The sequence below is a fragment of the Homarus americanus genome, unplaced genomic scaffold (assembly GCF_018991925.1).
Source record: "Homarus americanus isolate GMGI-L3 unplaced genomic scaffold, GMGI_Hamer_2.0 scaffold42657, whole genome shotgun sequence".
Lineage (NCBI taxonomy): Eukaryota > Metazoa > Arthropoda > Malacostraca > Decapoda > Nephropidae > Homarus > Homarus americanus.
Window position 1 is genome coordinate 329,809 of NW_024722584.1, and position 22,717 is coordinate 352,525.

General features: G+C 39.4%; 4 protein-coding genes and 2 long non-coding RNA genes across 6 annotated transcripts; 1 reads left to right on the top strand and 5 right to left on the bottom strand.

Moving 5' to 3' along the window:
- Positions 1 to 421: 421 nt before the first annotated feature.
- LOC121862846 (keratin, type I cytoskeletal 9-like) lies at positions 422 to 1,219 on the bottom strand. The gene has a single exon (XM_042361168.1). The coding sequence runs from the start codon at positions 1,217 to 1,219 to the stop codon at positions 422 to 424; it is 798 nt and encodes a 265-aa protein (XP_042217102.1).
- Positions 1,220 to 6,942: 5,723 nt separating this feature from the next.
- On the top strand, positions 6,943 to 8,826 carry LOC121862847 (glycine-rich cell wall structural protein-like). The gene is made up of 2 exons (XM_042361170.1): positions 6,943 to 7,044; positions 7,225 to 8,826. The coding sequence occupies exons 1-2, from the start codon at positions 7,042 to 7,044 to the stop codon at positions 8,824 to 8,826; spliced, it is 1,605 nt and encodes a 534-aa protein (XP_042217104.1). The 5' UTR covers positions 6,943 to 7,041.
- Positions 8,827 to 12,279: 3,453 nt separating this feature from the next.
- On the bottom strand, positions 12,280 to 13,072 carry LOC121862823. The gene is made up of 2 exons (XR_006088288.1): positions 13,004 to 13,072; positions 12,280 to 12,848 (listed from the first exon to the last, which is right to left on the bottom strand). It is a non-coding gene; the product is annotated as an uncharacterized LOC121862823 (long non-coding RNA).
- Positions 13,073 to 15,391: 2,319 nt separating this feature from the next.
- Positions 15,392 to 16,117, bottom strand: LOC121862824. Its single transcript, XR_006088289.1, has 2 exons — positions 16,007 to 16,117; positions 15,392 to 15,845 (listed from the first exon to the last, which is right to left on the bottom strand). It is a non-coding gene; the product is annotated as an uncharacterized LOC121862824 (long non-coding RNA).
- A 1,974-nt stretch (positions 16,118 to 18,091) lies between these two features.
- LOC121862825 (keratin, type I cytoskeletal 10-like) lies at positions 18,092 to 18,857 on the bottom strand. Its single transcript, XM_042361144.1, has 2 exons — positions 18,774 to 18,857; positions 18,092 to 18,626 (listed from the first exon to the last, which is right to left on the bottom strand). The coding sequence occupies exons 1-2, from the start codon at positions 18,774 to 18,776 to the stop codon at positions 18,177 to 18,179; spliced, it is 453 nt and encodes a 150-aa protein (XP_042217078.1). The 5' UTR covers positions 18,777 to 18,857; the 3' UTR covers positions 18,092 to 18,176.
- Positions 18,858 to 21,773: 2,916 nt separating this feature from the next.
- Positions 21,774 to 22,503, bottom strand: LOC121862826 (keratin, type I cytoskeletal 10-like). Its single transcript, XM_042361145.1, has 2 exons — positions 22,460 to 22,503; positions 21,774 to 22,309 (listed from the first exon to the last, which is right to left on the bottom strand). The coding sequence occupies exons 1-2, from the start codon at positions 22,460 to 22,462 to the stop codon at positions 21,860 to 21,862; spliced, it is 453 nt and encodes a 150-aa protein (XP_042217079.1). The 5' UTR covers positions 22,463 to 22,503; the 3' UTR covers positions 21,774 to 21,859.
- Positions 22,504 to 22,717: the final 214 nt, after the last annotated feature.

The window sequence follows — 22,717 nt, forward strand, 5'->3', positions numbered from 1 at the left end:
CCTAAAATTTTAACTTTTCAACCATTTATATTGTAACTATTCATCTTCAGTGTTGATCATTTAAGATCACTGTTAATATCTTATGAGTTAATTATTGAAGTGTCACAATATTTTTATCACCTTGAGTTTTGACTATGATGCCACCACTTGTACTGTGAGATCCTCTGGCCCTCGGGAAGACACCACCACCACTACTACTACTACTACTAATACTACTACTACTACTACTACTACTAATGCCTGAGGGGAGACAGTTGCCACTTTCAGAGCTATTGAAGGGCCCACAGGTGGATCCTCAGCCACCACCCACCAAAGATGCCAACACTACTACTACCACCTAATCCACTACCCCTGAAGGAGCCAACACCACCACCAAGGCTTCCACCCCCGAAAGAACCAACACAATCAGCCAAATCATTACCTACAAGAGAACCACCATTACTAACGAAGCAATTACCACTTCTACCGAGGGAGGAACACTTCTATCAGGAGATGCACCACCACTACCGAAGGAGACAATATTATTCCCGAAGTCACTAAAACCACCCAAAGAGTTGCCACTGTTCCCGAAGGAGCCATCATTACTACTAAATCCACTACTACTACCGATGTTGCTGCCAATATTCTCAACAGAAACTCTACTACCGCCAAAGCCAGAGCTACCCAATGAATCTATGTTTCCAGCGATGCCCCTAGACCCGACGGAGCCACCAGTAGCACCAAAACCAATAACACCAAAAGAGCCTAGACTTCCCCCGTAAGAACCAACATTTCTACTAATGTCACTACCATCAATGCCACTTTGACTTCTGAAAGATCCAAGACCCAAAAACCTACTCGTATATGAGCCAACGAAACCGCCCACTGCAGGGATCACAGACACACCAGTACTGAGAGAACCATTGTAACCACCATGCCCCCTACTAGGTAAGCTTCCGGGTCGTCCAACAAAATCAGTTACAATGACATTTTGTCTTGTTGCAAATCTCTCGGGTAATTCAGCAGATCCACTAATGATTCCTCCATGTCCTTTCACAGAGGAACTTGGGAGTAGTGCAGATCCTCCAAAAGATCCACCAACGAATCTTCCACGTAATCCAAAAGAGCCACTACCAATGGCTCCTGGTGTGTGGTTCTTGGAGTTACCGCCTTTGGCCAGACAGATCCCCAAAAGAACACGGATCAGCCACAAATTCTGAGGAGCAAGATATCCACACATTATTATACACACAAATTCTGATATTATCACCACATAGTAAAATTCCTGAACTAAATTTCTGAGACTAAATTATACACAACAAACTGAACGCACCATTGTCGGTACTGTCAGGTCGGAAGTCTAGTTGAAACAGCGACGGGGAAAAGGGTTCTTAAGAGTTTTATATCCGCTGGGACTCTTTCCTCGATGATATACTTGCGTGAGGTCAGAGTACCTTTGTGTGTGTGTGTGTGTTTGTGTTTGTGTGTGTTTGTGTTTGTGTGTGTGTGTGTGTGTGTGTGTCAGGTGGGGATGGGGGTGGAGGGGAGCGGCTTTTAAGTTCACTTCCTGGCTGTTGAAATCTTGTACTCACAAAATTCAAGAGGTCATAGCGTATATTTCCGTGGTGGTGCTAGGCAGAGAGAGAGAGAGAGAGAGAGAGAGAGAGAGAGAGAGAGAGAGAACATATAATAAAGTTGGAAAAAGCAAAGAAGAGAAATAAAAACACGTTAGAGGAAGTAATGATCGTGGTTGTTGTCCTGCTGAGCTAAATAATGAAGACTGACATTGATAAATATATATAAATTGCTAAGACTACACACACACACACACACACACCGGAAAATGCCATATTACTCAAGTATTCAGTTCCGCCAGGCCAGCAATTATTCATTAATAATTTCTTTGTTCGTCTAGTAGTACATTGTATATCTTATCAAGGTCATATTATATCCAGTTCTGGTATTAAGGGTCCAGATACACGAAGATTCTTACGATAAAATTTTCTCATAAGTTGAAATATTAGGAATCACTTGACATAAACACACAGTTAAATTTAAGATTTCCCTTGACTGTGGTTCTTAATTAGAGCTGGTTAGGAATGTAATTTTAATGAAAAGAATCTTTCTGAATTTGAATCCAGACTCTGAACTATTTGTTGCCGTCTAATGCAGGAAGTGAATCAGTTATTGTTATTATTATTATTATTAACGGACAGACAGACAGACAGACAGGCAGCTATTTATACGCGTGTATCTATGTCTGTCTGTTTGTATATGCACCAGAGAAACGACTGAGAAACAGAGAGAGAATGGGAAGAACAGACAGATAGTATTTATACCGATGTGTTCTTCTATATGCCATAGCCTTTCGTGATGTCTTAAAAATTGCAAAAATACGAGAATCTATTTTTTTCGACTATTTCCTTTGACCTTAAGCTTGTTAACCGAAAGCTTGAATAAGTTGAGTAATATGCTGACCTAATTGGGTGTAAACTTGACTATGTAAAATGTGAACTTAAATATGTTCATGTAATTTTGAGCTCTTGAGTGTGAGCATGACATTTATTACTGTATATAAAAACATAACAATGGAGGTAACTGCAGCGGGCTTTTTTTACGGGGATTAACCCACCCGGGCACAGGTCACTGACCACATCGGGGCTGGGGGCGAAAATGTAGTAGCAATAATAATAATAATATTAATAATAATAATAATAATAATAATAATAATAATAATAATGATAATAATAATAATGATAATAATAATAATGATGATGATGATGATGATGATGATGATGATGATAATAATAATAATGCATGATGATGATGATGATGATGATGATGATGATGATGATGATGATGATGATGATGATGATGATGATGATGATGATGATGATGATGATGATGATGATGATGATGATGATGATGATGATGATGATGATGATGATGATGATGATGATGATGATGATGATGATGATGATGATGATGATGATGATGATGATGATGCAGAAATGAAAAAAAAGGTCAATAGTGAGAAATTATATACTGTATGTATGTTGCGCTGCCAATAGTAAGAGAAACAATTGAGACCCTGCAATTGTGTGAAAATGAGGCAGAAAGTCAGATCAGCAACCTGGGACATGGTCAAAATTTTTGTGATGCCATATGGCAGCAGGATCTACCATTAGACAACACATTATGCTTCCAATTTCTTCCCAGGCGGTAGTACCTCCCTGTTTGGTAGTTGCCCATACTGGGCAGTCCCATTTACACCCAACCCCTATTGCTCATATATCCATCCAACCTATGTTTGAAGCTATCCAGCGTATTCGAGTCAATAATGATGTTTGGTAACTTGTTCCATTCATCCACTACTCTATTTCCAAACCAATGTTTACCTATTTCACGCCTAAATCTAAATTTGTCTAATTTAAAACCATTGATACGAGTTCGCTCCTGGTACGATAGTTTGAGTACTTTTGTTATCTCCCCTTTGTTTAGCTCTGACTTCCATTTATACACCTCTATCATATCGCCCCTCACTCTACGTCTCTCGAGGGAGTGCAAATTAAGACGCTTTAACCTGTCTCTGTACTCAAGGTTTCTAATGCCCGGGATTAGTCTTGTCATTCTCCTCTGAATTCTTTCTAGGGATTCTATATCCATTCTGTAATACGGTGACCAGAATTGAACAGTGTAATCCAAGTGAGGTCTCACAAGTGCAAGATATAGTTTCAGGATGACCTCGCTAGTCTTGTAACTAACACTCCTCTGTATGAACCCAAGTACTTTATTAGCCTTGTTTCAAGCAAATACACATTGTTTACTTGGCTTAAGATTCCTACTTATCATTACTCCTAAATCTTTCTCACATTCGGTTTTCTCTATAACATCGTTGTTCATCTGATATCTGGTTTCTCTGTTTGCATCTCCTATACTGAGTACTTTACATTTGTCCACATTGAATTTCAGCTGCCATTTTTCAGACCATTCGAAAAATTTGTTTAGATCTTCCTGTAGTTTTGCGGAGTCCTCGTCAGATTTAATAACACGTCCTATTTTAGTGTCATCTTCAAATTTATTTATGTTGCTGTCTACACCGATATCTATGTCGTTCATGTATATAATAAATAATAGTGGTTCAAGTACTGAGCTTTGGGGTACTCCACTTGTGACGTTACTCCAATCGGATTTAGTGCCGTTAATGCTCATTCGCTGTTTTCTGTCCTGTAACCATGCCCTAATCCATTTTAGAATATCTCCTCCAATGCCACGAGCCTCCACTTATCTTATTAGTCTTTCGTGGGGGACTCTGTCGAAGGCTTTGCTAAAGTCAGATATACCACATCATAGTCGTGCCCCTCGTCCACTGATTCGAAAACAGAAATTTTTTTTAAAATAGATTAGTTAAATATGAACGCCCGCTTGTGAAGCCATGTTTGGAATCATTAATCAACTTGTGCTTCTCCAGGTGATTTCGAATAGAGTTTGAAATTATTGCTCCCAAATAATTTGCCTGCAATTGATGTTAAGCTGATTGGACGGTAGTTAGAGGATAGTGATCTATCTCCCTTCTTGAAAATCAGTATTACATTCGCTATCCTTCAAGATTCTGGTAATACACCCGTTATTAAGGACATGTTAAAAATGTTTGCTATGGGCACACTAAGCTCTTCCTTACATTCCTTTAATATTCTGGCAAATATCTCATTGGGACCTGGTGACTTGTTAGGCTTTAACTTCTCTATTTGCTTAATAACGGCGTTACCAGTCATTACTATCTCGCTTTATCTATTTTATTCACGATCTCTGAATAGAGTCGGTGCCTCGGTTATCATGTTCAAATTTTCGGTGGTGAAAACTGTTGAAAAATATTTATTCAGATTAATGCTCATTTCTCCGTCGTTATTAGTTAGCTCGCCGGTATTGGTCCAATCTTTTCTCGTGTTTTAGTTTGATACATTTGAAAGAATCCCTTGGGGTTTGACTTCGCCTCCCTTGCTACCTTCAGTTCATTATTCCTCTTTGCTTTTCTTATCTCGGTTTTAACCCTACTGACCAACTCTCCTTCTAGGCAGGACACCACATATACTAGGGATCCCTCCCTTCAACCTATTACGTTCTATAGCTGTCTTGAACTTATCAAGGAGCTCCTTACTCCTGCACCGGCCAATAGCAGTGCCTCCTGCACTAAGGCAAATAATAGGTTTGTTCCCATTACCAGACAAGATATTGTCCATCCTGTCAACTATATCCCCCACCCCCGCTCCTGGTAAACACACCCTCATTCTATTTTTATTTCTATCACAAAAAGCTCTATCCAGGTACCATACCTGGGAATCGCCAACAATTAAGGTTTTCGAACGTTCTCTCTCAGCCCTGTCCCTGACTATGCTAACGTCCAATTCGTCCTTCAAAAGACTAAAAGAGTTTTTACACTTAGCTGTTGTCGTTTCCTCGGTGTCTTTTCTCAGTACCATTTTGATCGTTCTTTTCCTCACAACCTTCCATTCGCCTCAGTTTTCGTCAGACACGGGCTTCCTTGTCTCGTGTCTTCCTTCATCCTCGCTATCACTTCCTTTACTTTCAAGTTTTTCTTCTTTGACCTTCACTAACTCGGCCCTCAGAATGGCACAGCCCTGTTCACAAGTAGCACTAGCCATTACCGACAATTTATCCCCGGGATCTAATCAACTTTATTTCCGCTACTTTCTTTGTATATACTGTATGTGTGTGATAACTTTCCAATTTTGATTTAACCCTCTTATGGCGGAGGTTACCCAAAGCTAAATAAAATCGTATGGCGGGAGCCAGATTAAAATGGCAAGTGCGGGAATTGCAGCGAAAGGGTTAATCGAGATAGCTTTTAACCCTTTGGCTGTGGGAGGTTACCCAAAGCTGAATAAAATACATACATACATACATACATATAATACATACATACATACATACATGCATACATATATATAATACATACATACATACATACATACATACATACATACATATATACATACATACATACATATAATACATACATACATACATACATACATACATACATACATACATACATACATACATACATACATACATACATGCATACATACATACATACATACATGTTTATTTAGAGGCCACCATTAATTGATATATTGTTAGGTATGACATGACAGAGTTCGGAACAGGTGACATTGGCATTCCCTACACCAGAACAACTTCATGAATATGGTTTTGAATTCTCTACTGGCCAGAGAAGTCTTCACTGACCACAAAACCACAGGTGTGACTTCAACTCTCCACTGTCTACCTGTCTAGTTATTAATTTCAGGTGTATCTTCAACGTTACATTGTACACTTATATACCTGCCAGAAAGTATATAGACCTGTTTTCGTCCACTTATTAATTTCAGGTGTGTGTGTGTGTGTGTGTGTGTGTGTGTGTGTGTGTGTGTGTGTGTGTATAATTATGTTAACTTTCTCTTCAATTTCTTACATACTCAGTCAACATAGTTTCATTATACAAAAAAACAACGAGGAACAATATAAAGGGTGACGGTACACCTCACCTGGCTATGTAATGAACCCGGATGTGGGTGGTGTTGTGTTCAAGGGTTCAGAGTGTAGTAGCTCAATGGGTGAACTGAAATAGCAACACTCTTACCACACTCACGGGCTGCTACGATAGTGGAGACTGATCTCTGGAAGTTAACTGGTAGTAGATTAAAGAGAGAGAGAGAGAGAGAGAGAGAGAGAGAGAGAGAGAGAGAGAGAGAGAGAGAGAGAGAGAGAGAGAGAGAGAGAGAGAGAGAGTGACCAGCAACAATCATCCCACACTTAACGAAGGATATGACGACTGAGACAAAGAATGATAAAATTGCTCAATATACGCACCTATTAGTCATTAATATAATTGTTCTTAAAAAGCCCCAAGCAGGACAAAGGACTTCTGTGACCTTGGAGGACTTAGAAGCATCACCGTGAAGGAGTAGAATAGGATATAAGACGGTAGAAGGACCTAGTGGTGCTCCAGATCGAGTGTGAAACCTTCCTGATTCAACCATGGTCAGTGTCGTTTCTCCTGAAGTGAAATCTCATGAAACAATTATTGTCAGAAGTAGTTAGTTACTTAGTTATACAGTTATTATGAATGTTAGTTTTTTTGAGAAGATTTTGAATGATACTGCTTCTCTTTATACATGTCTCAGTTTAATTATGAAACTAAGTTTGATTTCTGTTTTCCAGAAGTTCCTGTTTACCACCGTGAACGTTGTTGTTCTGCTACTTGGCTTCTGTAGAGCAGACAGTGCGTCCCCTCGTGAGCCTGTTGGTAGAAATCTACACGGAGACGTCCCTCATACTCTTGCCACTTCTGGCTTGCAGAATAATCTCCGTGTCACTGATGTAAGATTACGAGGATTTCCGAGCAGAAGAAACAACGCTGGTGCTAGTAGCACATTTGAGGGGAATCTTAAAGGATTTCCAGCAGGAGGCTCGACCGGGATCGGCGGCTCTCCCGTTGGAGGTCTTGGAGGTTTCCCGAGAAGAGGCCAAGTTAGTATCGGAGGTCTAGAAGAAAGTCTGAACGGAAACCAAGTCGATACTGTTAGCTCTTCATTTCTCGGACGTGCTGGGATTTTGAACAGACGCCAGGGTCGTCTTGGTGGGGTACTGGCATCCCATGATCCATCTGGGTTTTTCCGTGGCTCCATTAACTCCTTCGACGGTAATAGGGTCTCATCTTTCGACAATTCATTGGCTGTCGATGGGGGTTTACCAGGCACATCTGCGGTTACCTTTGGTGGCCGAGGTGCCTTCGTCAGTGTTCCTGTTAGCTATGTGAACGGCGTTGACGGCTCCTTCGGTGTTCCTGGGGTTGGTAGTGGCGTTGGCGGCTCCTTCGGTGTTCCTGGAGTTGGTGGTGGAGTTGACGGCTCCTTCGGTGTTCCTGGGGTTGGTAGTGGCGTTGGCGGCTCCTTCGGTGTTCCTGGGGTTGGTAGTGGCATTGGCGGCTCCTTCGGTGTTCCTGGGGTTGGTGATGGCATTGACGGCTCCTTCGGTGTTCCTGGAGGCTCTGCTGCTGGCGTTCATGGCTCCTTCGGTGTTTCTGGGTTTGGTAGTGGCGTTGACGGCTCCTTCGGTGTTCCTGGAGGCTCTGCTGCTGGCGTTCATGGTTCCTTCGGTGTTCCTGGCGTTGGTGATGGCATTGGCGGCTCCTTCGGTGTTCCTGGGGTTGGTGGTGGAGTTGACGGCTCCTTCGGTGTTCCTGGATTTGGTACAGGCGTTGGCGGCTCTTTCGGTGTTCCTGGAGGCTCTGCTGCTGGCATTCATGGCTCCTTCGGTGTTCCTGGGGTTGGTGGTGGAGTTGACGGCTCCTTCGGTGTTCCTGGGTTGGTGATGGCATTGGCTCCTTCGGTGTTCCTGGAGGCTCTGCTGCTGGCGTTCATGACTCCTTCGGTGTTCCTGGAGGCTCTGCTGCTGGCGTTCATGGCTCCTTCGGTGTTCCTGGCGTTGGTGGTGGAGTTGACGGCTCCTTCGGTGTTCCTGGGGTTGGTGATGGCATTGGCGGCTCCTTCGGTGTTCCTGGAGGCTCTGCTGCTGGTGTTCATGACTCCTTCGGTGTTCCTGGAGGCTCTGCTGCTGGCGTTCATGACTCCTTCGGTGTTCCTGGGTTTGGTGGTGGAGTTGACGGCTCTCTCGATGGCGCTGATAACTACCTCACTGGTCGCGTCTATATCGGTTCTTCTAATGGTCGTGTTGGGTATTACGGCGGCTATCGTGGTGTTTACGGGTATTATCCCACCAGGTATGAACACGGTTACTAACTCACCCTTCTGGAGGACTTGACTACCCTGGCTACATCAGTGGACCACCCTGAAATGATGTCTACATTATCTCATTATGTACTATATCTTTGTCGTTAATAAATTAGCAGTATCATAGCGTATATAATTCTTTCCTTACTCAACTAGAAGACGCTGTAATTGAAATAATATCATCTGGTGAAATAAAGAGCAACTCAGAGCACCACATATTCTTTTGCAACAAGAGTCCATATTGCACACTCTTGCAGTCTTATCGGTTCAACTACAGTATGTCCTTACACGTCCTAATTTATACATCATTTACTGCAGGTCTGTCTCGTTACACATTGTTGAAAGTATATATATCTATTTAATTTACTCCGATTATCACGAGAGAAAAACAGGTTAAGTGAATGAGTATTCCTGTTCCTCGGTGATAGTGTTTACCGTCAGAGTCTTGGAGGTAAGGAGAAGGTCTGACTCTGGTATGGGTATCTATCGTGCGGTTTATTTGTAATCAATGTAGTTAATAAAATATACCCATAAGATGAAATTTATAGTCCTAATTAATTAACTTGGAAACTGATTCTGTTTCACTGCAGAACAACAAAAACAATTATCAGAGTTAATTGTCTGGTACATTTTACCTCAACACATATTAGCCCACCCGGCACAGGTCAAACGACCCACAACGTGGCCTGGGGCAATATATATGAGCAATAGGGGTTGGGTCTTAATAGGACTGCCCAGTATGAGCCAATAGGCCCGCTGCAGTTTCCTCCATTTTTATGTTCTTATGCCTTAACCCTACCGGCCAATACCTTATAATAATCTCGGGGGTAAACTTTACCACTATTTATTCTCCTACCTATAGCCTTTCTTTGTCCAATAATATTCATTAAATAATTATTTATCTATTTGGGGTCATTGTTGTTTGATCTAAGTTTTCTGTATGGTTTGTTGTGCCTTTGTGCATTAAGTAACTCATTATTTAAATTGTTGTGGAACTCGTCAACCTCAGATCGCCCCATCGAAGTTTGCCTTTCTGAAATCTGGGATTTTAATGGAATTTTCTTTGCGACTGACATTAAGTTCTACTTTAATTCACACACACACACACACACACACACACACACACACACACACACACACACACACACACACACACACACACACACACACACACACACACACACACACACACACACACACACCAGTGCCCAAGTCAACCAGCCCACAATCCTTAAATCAGCTACGACCTATTGCAATCACCCCAATACCCAGCCTAATCTGTGAAAGTTTTGTGTTCGACTGGGCTTATGCTGATATTGCAGGAGTCGTAGACCCTCAGCAATTTGGCAACATGAAAACTTCCTCCACCACTCACTGTCTGTCTTGTCAGCTTTCTCGATTACATATACCGCCATCTCGAGAAACGAAAAACGTCTGTAGCTGTCGCCTTCATTGATTTCACTAAAGCGTTCGACCTAGTCGACCACAATATAATCATCAACAAAGCTATTGACCTCGGGCTTCGGAGAAGTCTTATACCATGGCTTACAGATTTCCTCAGTGACCGACGCCAAGCTGTACGCTTCCGAGGGCTGTCTCCACCTTTCAGTCACTCACCTGTGGCGTCCCCCAAGGCACCAAGATGGGACCACTCTGCTTCCTTATGCTCATCAATGATGCCCTAAGAGAAACCCCTGCTCGCTGGAAATATGTCGACGACTCCACCATTGGGATCAGCGTCAACAATTCTGCTCCCAACTATACCGCCCTTCAGGATTTATTGAACAGTCTCCAAAACTGGGCCACCAACAACCATGTCACCATCAACCATACCAAGACCATGGTTATGCACATCAACCTCTCCTCCGACATTGTCCCACCTCCTTCCATTACTCTAGGTCCGAACACACTCCAGGTTGTAGATTCCACGAAGCTCCTCGGCGTCACCATAGACAACAAACTAAATTGGAAACCACACGTCAGTGAAGTTGTCAAATCCTCCAGTTTCCGTCTCCACCTCCTCCGCCGACTCAAGTCCCTCGGAGTTCCTGCACACGAGCTCCTCAGTGTTTACACAACATTCATACTTCCCAAGCTCTCCTATGCCTCCCCCACCTGGTCTTCCTCCCTAAATGCCACACAACGTAAACACCTAGAAAAAATGCAAAAGAGAGCATGCAAGATTATTCTCTCCCCTTCCTACTCCACATATCAAGAAGCGCTCAACACACTGACCCTTTCGACTCTCACTGACCATCACCACGACCTCATCTGCAAATTTGGTAAGAAGCTTCTACACCATCCTCGACACCGGCTCCTACTACCACCTGAAATCCCTAGTCCGAGAATTGCTGTTCGACACCACAACCGCATCCAGCCCATACGTGCACCAACTGATCGCTATAAGAACAGCCCAGTCCCAACCATTGTAAAAATTATCAATAACTTGTAATAAACCAGTGTATTCACTCCCAGTAAACACTACTCCTTGCACTGTCACTATGTTGAAATGAACTGTAGTTTGAGCTTTTCCCCATCTAAGTTATTATATGTCTTATTTGTGTCACTTATGTTACTTGTATATTATTTGTAATTCGTAACCCATTCCCCAAATATGTAACTGTATACTTTCAGCCTTCTGGCTGCCAAGCTCTTTCAATAAACCGTTAATTATTATTATTATTATTATTATTATTAAAAGTTACACTATATAGGACTAATTGCCTCATAATGATAACTTCAACTTATTGTGTTTTATTTTCTTTTTTTTTAACCGTTGAATATCCATAGACCATGATGAAGGTTATCATAATACATATAAATGAACAGTTTCATATAAAAACTAACATAACCTAAGAATCTTTAGATATGATTTGCCCATCTTATGATAGTAAAAGACGTCTTAAATGCGCATTGGGGGGCCCTGTGGATAATGCCTATCACCAAACACACCTGGACTCGCTGTAGTCGTCACCAGCCGCCCCAAGCCTACAGATCTTCATCGTGTTTCTGTTGACTGTTAAGGAGACTCACCTTCTTTAGTGAGCAACGAGACTTCCTTAAGCCTTTTATGTTTATAGAGTAAGTTTCCCTTAGTCTTGTTAGTAAGTTTTCACTCCTTGTCCTGTGTGGATTTCGTGTTTTATCATACAGTATTTCTGCTTTACTAATATCACACAGTTTAGTGTTTATGTAAGTTATGTTTATTTTGTTTTATGTATACTGATGTTTAGAATTAATTCATGTATATTGCACAACTCAGTTCTTAAACTAAGTATAGTTTTGTTTTGCAGTTTGCCTCATGATGGTGATAGTCTGCTTCCAAACTGTCGTCATGAATTAAACAAGATGTTCTGCCAAGTGTTGGCTTTGTTCTTTATCATTAGACTCCTCTTCTCGAAGGGCGAGTCTGTTGCTGATGTATGTATATACAGCTTTATGGAAGGTTTATCTCAAAGACGTGGAAGGAATATAGTACAACATATTTCGGATTTAAGCTTTTAATATGCATCCCTCAGAAAATTAATGATAGGGATAATAGCCACCATGAGAATGGCCATGGTAGCCACCATGATTGTGGCCGTGGTAGCCACCTTGGGTGTGGCCATGGTAGCCACCATGATTGTGGCCGTGGTAACCACCATGAGTGTGGCCGTGGTAACCACCATGAGTGTGGCCGTGGTAGCCACCATGGGTGTGGCCGTAGTGGCCACCATCATCGTCAGTATCAACACGAATGAGGCCACCAAGTGCCCGAACGATATATGGACCATTATAATAAGGTCCGCTACCGTAGTGAGATCCTCCATTATGATAAGGTCCATTATCGTAGTGAGATCCTCCATTATAATAAGGTCCCTTACCGTAGTGAGATCCTCCATTATAATAAGGTCCCCTACCATAACCATAGTAGTGGTCTATTGGATGGTGCCCAGTTGAGCCTCCGGCAGCCGCCCCTGAGTCACCTCCGTCTCCAGTACATAAGAGGCATCCATAACTTGCCCTGCAGGTCCCCCCCAGTAGGGCGACGCTCACGAGGACCACCCACAGTTTCTGGGGATAGAGAGATGATTAATTATGTACTCTGTCTCGAAGCCTGTCTATTATATTCACACATGATAAAAGTAATTCCTAATCATATCTGAAAACCAGTATTATAACTTTTGATATTATAATGTAATCGTTTTGTGACTAAAGAGGATCCTTACCATGATACCTGTTGGTGGAAGTGTGGACGTGTTGTGTTACTCGGGAGATGTCGACGCCTTATATAATGCCTGCTGCCGGACTTCCATCTCACCCCTGCCCTATCTTGACACAAATTTATCATGATGAACTCATTTACTGATGATACACACACACACACACACACACACACACCATTGTAAAAATTATCAATAACTTGTAATAAACCAGTGTATTCACTCCCAGTAAATACTACTTCTTGCACTGTCACTATGTTGAAATGCACTGTAGTTTGAGCTTTTCCCCATCTAGTTATTATATATCTTATTTGTATCACTTATGTTACTTGTATATTATTTGTAATTCGAAACCCATTCCCCAAATGTGTGACTGTATATTTTCAGCCTTCTGGCTGCCAAGCTCTTTCAATAAACCGTTAATTATTATTATTATTATTATTACACACACACACACACACACCATGTAGTGAATGAGTTGCTACAGCATCATGTGAGGTTCCTCATAACACCATCTGCGAGGGAATTACTACACCACGTGATGCCCCTTTGTTAATCTTATACTCTGGCCTGTGTTTTCTAGGCCTTAGGTCCGGGCTTACAAATACCCCTAAGTCTCTTTCACAAGTCAACTTCTCTAGGACTCTTATATTATGTGTCTCCTGTACTACGGGTATGGTACATTGCCCTCGCTCTTCCTCATCAGTCTGAGAGGTGTGTTACTTCTCTCACGTAATTGTGTGTTTCGTTTTCATTTTTTCCTTTTAAAGGTGATCAAGTATACAGACATGATTAAAAGGTTATTCTGTGCCAAAGTGATAGTCCAGATGTGTCTTAAAACCCGTCGGTTACAATTAGTGACTCCGTGCAAGTTTCCAGTCACAGTTTCGGTCCGGTTCTCCTGCTGACTTTTTACTCGTATACGATCTGGTTTGTAGTGTCCCCAATTACCTGTGATAGTATGCATTCGACTCCTAGAAAGTTTAAAGAGGCATTCATGTCTGGTTGTTTCTGTAATATCTATCTATCTATCTATCTATCTATCTATCTATCTATCTATCTATCTATCTATCTATCTATCTATCTATCTATCTATCTATCTATCTATCTATCTATCTATCTATCTATCTATCTATCTATCTTTCTATCTATCTATCTATCTCTATCTATCTATCTATCTATCTATCTATCTATCTATCTATCTATCTATCTATCTATCTAGCTATCTATCTATCTATCTATCTATCTATCTATCTATCTATCTATCTATCTATCTATCTATCTATCTATCTATCTATCTATCTATCTATCTATCTATCTATCTATCTATCTATCTATCTGTCTGTCTGTCTGTCTGTCTGTCTGTCTGTCTGTCTGTCTGTGTTACACTAAATTGGGATAATTGTCGATTAAGCCTTTAAAGCAACTGAAGGTTTTTCTGAATAATGGTAACTTTATGCTTTTATTGCTCGAACTCAATGGAATTTAAATCATATTTGGTAAATTAGCTTTGTTTCATTGTAATCGTCATTTAATATTATAATATAGTAAAGGTATTCCTAAAGTGGATAAGGTTAGGTTAGGTTTTGTGTGTATTTTTATGATTTACTACATGGTCGTTAATGGCCAGTCAGAAGTTTCGAAAAAGATAACTACATAAAAAATTTTGCCAATCAGCAATTACTATTTAGCAGTAAATAATTTGCTTCTTTGGAAATTAAAGATAACTTTTATATTTTATATTTATCATTCAATTAAAACTATTTGTGTATGGTAAACTATGATCTACCTTATTTAACACTTCGTTCCTCTTACTATGCACGCTAGGTAAGGTCAGGTATGATTAGGCTGGATTAGCTTAGGTTAGGTAAGATAAGAATGAATTATTTGTTTTATGATCTGTCTATTTATATGTATTGTGATAATCTAAATGGTCATTTATGGAAAGTCAAAAGAATTTCGAAAAACAAAAGCAATGGAAACATAAGTCAGGTAAATAACATGAGGACCCACTCACCCCGCCCCACCTGTTGTACTGTGATGTCACCCATAGTATAATTATAAGCTCTTCTCTCAGGTCTTATGGATTCAGTTGCCTCTGAAGATGTCTTGGAAAAAAAACCCGAAAGTTAAGGTGCTCCATTGTTTCCCTTTTCCTGTGTGTTTTTATCAAGATTTATCTTATCCACGTTACCAATGTGGATCTACACTATATATATATATATATATATATATATATATATATATATATATATATATATATATATATATATATATATATATATATATATATATATATATATATATGTGTGTGTGTGTGTGTGTGTGTGTGTGTGTGTGTGTTAAATAGTTTAGTCAAACATATATCGTTATGAGAGGATACAATATAAAGAATTTACAAATCCAGAAATTTTATTGAAAATCTTTCATTATTGTAAAAAAATAATATCAGTGACAACAGTACAAATACATCATAAAATTATTACCTCCCGTAACTACTGCCACCACCAATGAACCTCCGATGGCCACCGACAGGGCCACCACCCCCCCTGGGGCCATAACCGCTACCAATATTTGATGAACCAAGGAGGACACTATTGGCCTGGACGATATTTAAACCGCCACCATCACCACCACCGCCACCATCACCACCGCCACCATCACCACCACCGCCACCACCACCACCACCACCAGAATATCTTCCACCGCCACCGCCTGACGGGAACCTGGATGGGTGAAAGCTGGGGCCAGGTGTGAAACTTCCTCCTCCAGAGCCACGATTGTAGGTACCATCTGCTATGCACGACCCCACCAGGAGGGCGCCGCTCACCATGATCACTAACAACTTCTGTATAGAGAAACATGGAATCTAATATACTCAGTATCCAATTACTATTCTCACATATCTAGATCAAAATTCACACACTTCTTTATTGTGTATAAGAGTCATTATCATACATTATTTCCATTTGATATATTAATGTGATCAACTAAGGGAAGTCTTCTTACCATGGTATCAGTTGATGGTAGTCTAGCTGTTGTGGAGGTGTCGACGTCTTATATACTACCTGCCTCACCTATCCCCACGTTAAGTTATCACGACCAAGAAAAACATGACCCGATACCTATCCAGTCTTGCTTACTGTTTTATATAGTGACTTCTTCTTTTTGTTCTTCTTGATCTTGTTGTTCTTGTTCTGCTTCTTTTTGTTCTTCTTGTTCTTTCTGATCTTGTTGTTCTTGTTCTGAGTGTTGTTGTTGTTATTGTCGTTATCGTCGTCGTCGTCAAAGTCTGAATACTGATCTGATCTTTCACTTGTAAATAATAATATAATTATAAATTTATGACAATTCGCTAACAAATTTAAAGCATAAATTGTTTCTCACATTTCATTTTTTTTTTAATTTTGTATTTCTTTATGGTTCTTTATTATTATTATTATTATTATTATTATTATTATTATTATTATTATTATTATTATTATTATTATTATTATTATTATTATTATTATTATTATTATTATTATTATTATTATTATTATTATTATTATTATTATTATTATTATTATTATTATTATTATTATTATTATTATTGTTGTTATTATTATTGTTGTTGTTGTTGTTGTTGTCGATGTTATTATTATTATTATTATTATTATTATTATTATTATTAGCCCGGGTGGGCTAATCCCCGTAAAAAAAAAAAAGGATAGTCCTCCTCTCCCCACCTCGGTGACTTGTTCTCCCTGCTAATGTACGAGTCATAAAGGCAAGTATGAACTTTTCATACTTCCCTGTTGGGCGCTGTAAACGCTTCTGCGCTTCACTTTGCACAGGATGTAAGGGGGTGCCCAATAAACTCGCCCCCTCGGGGGCAAATCTGAATCTGAATCTGTTCTCCCTGCCTACTCTGTAGTAAAGTTGAGCAACTGTTACCTGCACTCTGCCTGTGAACAGTGGGATTTATTAGCCAGCTATTTGTAACGTACATTAGTACAGCTGAGTACATTATTTGTCACCCTTGTTTATGTGTTTTAAGAATGTTCTATAAAAATCATTTGCATATTTTTCACGTCCTGCTATTTATACTGTGTTGGGTGTTGTCATGTTGTTGTCATGATAGCTTCAAACATAGGTTGGATATAAACGGGACTGCCCAGTATGGGTCAATAGGCCCGCTGCAGTTTCCTCCATTCTTATGTTCTTATGTTCTTATGTTGCCTTATTCATTGCTCATTTTCCGTAACAATATAGATGCTGATAACCCCATAGGAAACAAGCAAACACGAAGTTCCTAATCTTCTTAATCACAAAATTGTCCAATATTGTCGTGTAATTCACATCTTCAGGGGTGAGTACAGACTAAAGAGAAATTATTGGTAAGGCTAATATATACAGTAAAGGAGAGTGAGATTAAATCCCAAGGGACAGCAGGTGTCCACTATATTCAGGTGATAAGGTAGAGTGACCCAACCCTTTTACCTGGTTAGAAAATCTTCTTAATCACAAAATTGTCCAGTTTGTACATGCCATTACTCAAATTCATGTTGACAGATACAGTATGTTTACCTGGAGACCTGACAACAATATCTTCACAAAATATGACGGTTGAGGATGACCTGATCACGAGATCTGAGGTTGACGAGTTCCACAACAACTTAAATAATGAGTTACTTAATGCACAAAGGCAGAACAAACCATACAGAAAACTTAGATCAGACAACAATAACCCTAAATGGATAAACAATTATTTAAGGAATATTATTGGACAAAGGAAGGTTATAAGTAGAAGAATAAATAGTGGCGAAGTTACCTCCGAGATTATTATAAAGTATTGGCCAGTAGGGTTAGGGCCCAGATAAGAAAGGCAAAGAGGAATAATGAACTGAAGGTAGCAAGGGAGGCGAAGTCAAACCCCGAGGGATTCTTTTATATGTATTAAACTAAGACGCGAGAAAAGGTTGGACAAATACAGTCAGATACCGGCGAGTAACTGATAACGACGGAAAAAACCCCAGGAGGGAGCAAGCACACACACACACACACACACACACACATGGTAATATAATGGGAAAAGGGTATCATAAGAAAATATTTAAGGTTTAGAGTTTTATTGTATTTTTTCGTGTAGAGTAAAAAAATATCAAATAACATGCATCAGTATAATTACTTCAGTAACTTAATATCTTCCGTAACTACGGCCACCACCAATGGAACCTCTCTGACCAATGAAAGAGCCACCACCGATGGAGCCACCACCAATGGGTCCACCGAAGCCACCACCGACGGAGCCACGACCAATGGATCCACCGAAGGAGCCACCACCGACGGAGCCACCAAGGCCCCTGGAGCCATAACCGCCACCAATAGTTGATGAACCAACGAAGCCACCAATGGCCCGAACGATATTGACACCGCGACCACCAGAGCCATAGTAGGAACCACCATGACCTCCTGAAGAGATCACAGGTGATCCAATGAACTCATGGGAGTCGAACCCGATACCACCAGAGATGCCTCTGTTACCTCCGTGTGAGATAAATCCGCCTCTAGTGCCATGATGGTAGGAGCCACCTGCCATGCACGATCCAACCAGGAGGGCGGCGCTCACCGTGATCACTAGCAGCTTCTGTGGACAGAAATATTATATAATGTATTAAGTCATTATACTCACACATATATTAATTATATTTGTTTCATTTTTTTCATGTAATGGAAGCATTACCATGTACTGTAATCATATGTGATTCATGAGTGCAACTAACAGAAGTCTTACCATGGTATCAGTTGATTGTAGTCTGGATGTGGACTGCTGCTGTACAGGTGTCGACGCCTTTTATACTGCCTGCCTCGCTTCCTCCTCACCCGTGCCCTCTCTCGACACAAGGTCAACAACGTGTTGGTCTTTTTTGTGTTACGCTTACAAGAGAAGCAGGTATACAGGGTATATACCTTCATTATCCTTACTGATACAGACATTCGTTACTATTATTATTATTATTATTATTATTATTATTATTATTATTATTATTATTATTATTATTATTATTATTACTATTATTATTATTACTATTATTATTATTATTATTACTATTATTATTATTATTATTATTATTATTATTATTATTATTATTATTATTATTATTATTATTATTATTATTATTATTATTATTATTATTATTATTATTATTATTATTATTATTATTATTATTATTATTATTATTATTATTATTATTATATTTGATTCTACAGTAAATACCAATATCACTGGTTAGCCCTTCAAAAGCAACTGATGATTTTGCTGAATAGAGATAACTTGTTTTTATTGCTATAACTTAATTTTATTTAATTCGTGTATGTCAAAATGATTTTCTAATCGAAGATGTAGTTTGCCATCGTAATATAGGCAAATTAATTATAAACTAGGTAGAGTAAGGTTAGGTCATATTAGGTTACGTTACGTTGTGATAGGCTAAGTTATGTTAGGTTAAGTGTCGTGTGGAACTATTCATTTTAACATATAATGGTGATGTTCTTGATCGTTTATGCCCAGTCAGAAGTTTCCAAAGAAAGAAATACATACAAGTTATCGCTAATGAGGAATTTCCCATATTTACTGTGTTATATATGTATGTTTAGAGGATAATTATGTCTCTAAACAGGTGGATCTCTTCCTATATATATATATATATATATATATATATATATATATATATTTTTTTTTTTTTTTATTTAGGTGTGTGTGTGTGTGTGTGTGTGTGTGTGTGTGTGTGTGTGTGTGTGTTTATGTGTGTGTGATTTTTGCTGGAATTTGTTGATGGAGAATGCGAAATGCCAATGACATTACGAATATGTGAACTCACTAAAACGGGATAATGACTCGTGTTTATTTTCTTCTTTAGTTCCTCACTGTCTACAAAATGTAGAGTAAATATCCACTTGACTTGGAGGTGATTTGATCTTTTGATATATAACCTCTTAATATTCTTTAAGGATGTAAATTGTGCTTTTGTTTCATAATTAAAAGCAAATGTGTAAATGAGTGACTCACTGTTATTGTTGTCTATTTGTTATCATTGTCAAATTTTATGATTTTCCAAAAGAAATATTTTTGTGTGCCAAAATAGCCTCAAGTTTGTAATTCCTTCTTCCTTAAAGTTCGGGAGCCATGATATCTCCCAGCTCAACTAGAAAGTCTTTTTGCCCGAATGAGAAAACAATTGATTATTTTCGAAGAATTTATCATTGTGAATATTAATGTGTACGATGTACATTATGTAGTGTAGGCTCTAGCTGTGCCCTTAATTACTATTTCTTATTTATATCAAAACAATTTCAGAACATCTAGTTCTACCACCACCGAAAAGCTACGGTCAAACTAGAGTTCCCATTGCAACAAATCGACGATAGCATTTCATTCATAGGCAATAAGTGAACGGTATGATAAGCACACTAGCCACAATGGCGAAAAGAACCATTGGCGAAGCGCCCAGTTCGCGTCCAGTCCGCTTTAGTGAGATATGTGGTCCTGTTAAAGAAGACCAAGTCGAAAAAGAAACAATTTCAGCGTCCAAGCGATGTTTGTTTACAAAAGTGATGCAAGAACTCAAGAGTCAAATGAAACTTCTGTCGTGATGTATTGTTATTATAATGATTTTTTTTTTATTTCTCCGAAGACATTTTTCTCGTATTTTGCTATTGAAATGCACTTTTTATTTTTTGTGTACATTTTAACATTAATGAGAAAAAATAAGAACTGTGCAAAATTTATTAATAAAATCGACTGCCCATAGGAAAGTTCAAGTCACCGTAACATGGATTTTCAGACGCTCCGTATCGTCCCACTTTCGACAAGAAATAAGTTGTTGCTGTAGAGACAACTTTAGGAGTTCGTTGAAAAGTCAATGCTAACGGTGGATTTATTTTGGGTATAAATTCTAGTGTGACCTTAGCTTTAAACAGCTGTATGGAAAGTGCAGAGTAACGAGATTCTCTCCTTGAAAAATAATTATTATATCTTTCCATTTGTGTGTTGACTCATGTCTGTCTGTACCAATTGTTGAGAAAGGTGCTGGCGTCCATCTGGTCTATTATTAGGTAATATAGTGAATAGAATACCTCGAATAAATAAAGTTTAGTACACCAATTATTCAATAAATATTTTTATCCTGTATGTTTTTCCTTTTTACTCATATAAAGGACTCTGTGTATCCTTCAACCAATTGTCTTAGACCTCTTTAACATATGCAAGTATTTAAAAGATTAACGTCTTTAATTTTGTAATTGAATTTTAATTTAAATGGATCGAACTCACTTCATAAATGATGTCTATTATAGACACACGCATATAACTTTTTTAGAAAGTATTTATACGGTATTCAAGAACGTGTATTTTACAATGGAAAAACGCGAGCTAAGTTAGCATTTTTGTTTTTGTTTTTTAGATATTGTTTGAATTATGACGTTCTCTGTACACGAGAAGGTTAAAAGTGGATGCACCACCTGCAATATTGGTGTTTCATAAGGATTCACTCACCCACTCTCATCTCCGTGTGGTAGACACACATAATAGACACACGCAGCCGTAGTGGTGTGACAAAGGGTACAGAGGAAGATAAATGTGTGGGTGGCGGGATTAGTTGTGTTCTGTAAAACACTGGCACATAGTACATACATATAAATCAGTACTTTTACACACACACACACACACACACACACGCACACAGACACACACACACACACACAATGGGAAATGGATAAATAACATAAGAAAATATTTAAGGTGTAGAGTTTTATTGTATTTTTTCGTGTAGAGTAAAAAAAATATCAAATATCATACATCAGTATAATTAGTTCAGTAACTTAATATCTTCCGTAACTACGGCCACCACCAATGGAACCTCTCTGACCAATGAAAGAGCCACCACCGATGGAGCCACCACCAATGGGTCCACCGAAGCCACCACCGACGGAGCCACGACCAATGGATCCACCGAAGGAGCCACCACCGACGGAGCCACCAAGGCCCCTGGAGCCATAACCGCCACCAATAGTTGATGAACCAACGAAGCCACCAATGGCCCGAACGATATTGACACCGCGACCACCAGAGCCATAGTAGGAACCACCATGACCTCCTGAAGAGATCACAGGTGATCCAATGAACTCATGGGAGTCGAACCCGATACCACCAGAGATGCCTCTGTTACCTCCGTGTGAGATAAATCCGCCTCTAGTGCCATGATGGTAGGAACCACCTGCCATGCACGATCCAACCAGGAGGGCGGCGCTCACCGTGATCACTAGCAGCTTCTGTGGACAGAAATATTATATAATGTATTAAGTCATTATACTCACACATATATTAATTATATTTGTTTCAATTTTATTTTCATGTAATGGAGGCATTACCATGTACTGTAATCATATGTGATTCATGAGTGCAACTAACAGAAGTCTTACCATGGTATCAGTTGATGGTAGTCTGGATGTGGACTGCTGCTGTACAGGTGTCGACGCCTTTTATACTGCCCGTCTTGCTTCCTCCTCACCCCTGCCCTCTCTCGACACAAGGTCAACAATGTGTTGGTCCTTTTTCTGATATGCACACAAAAACAGTTGCAGATACCTTCCTAAGCCTCACTGATAAAGACATTACTAGTACTACTACTATTACTACTACTATTAACTACTATTATTATTAATATTAATATTATTATT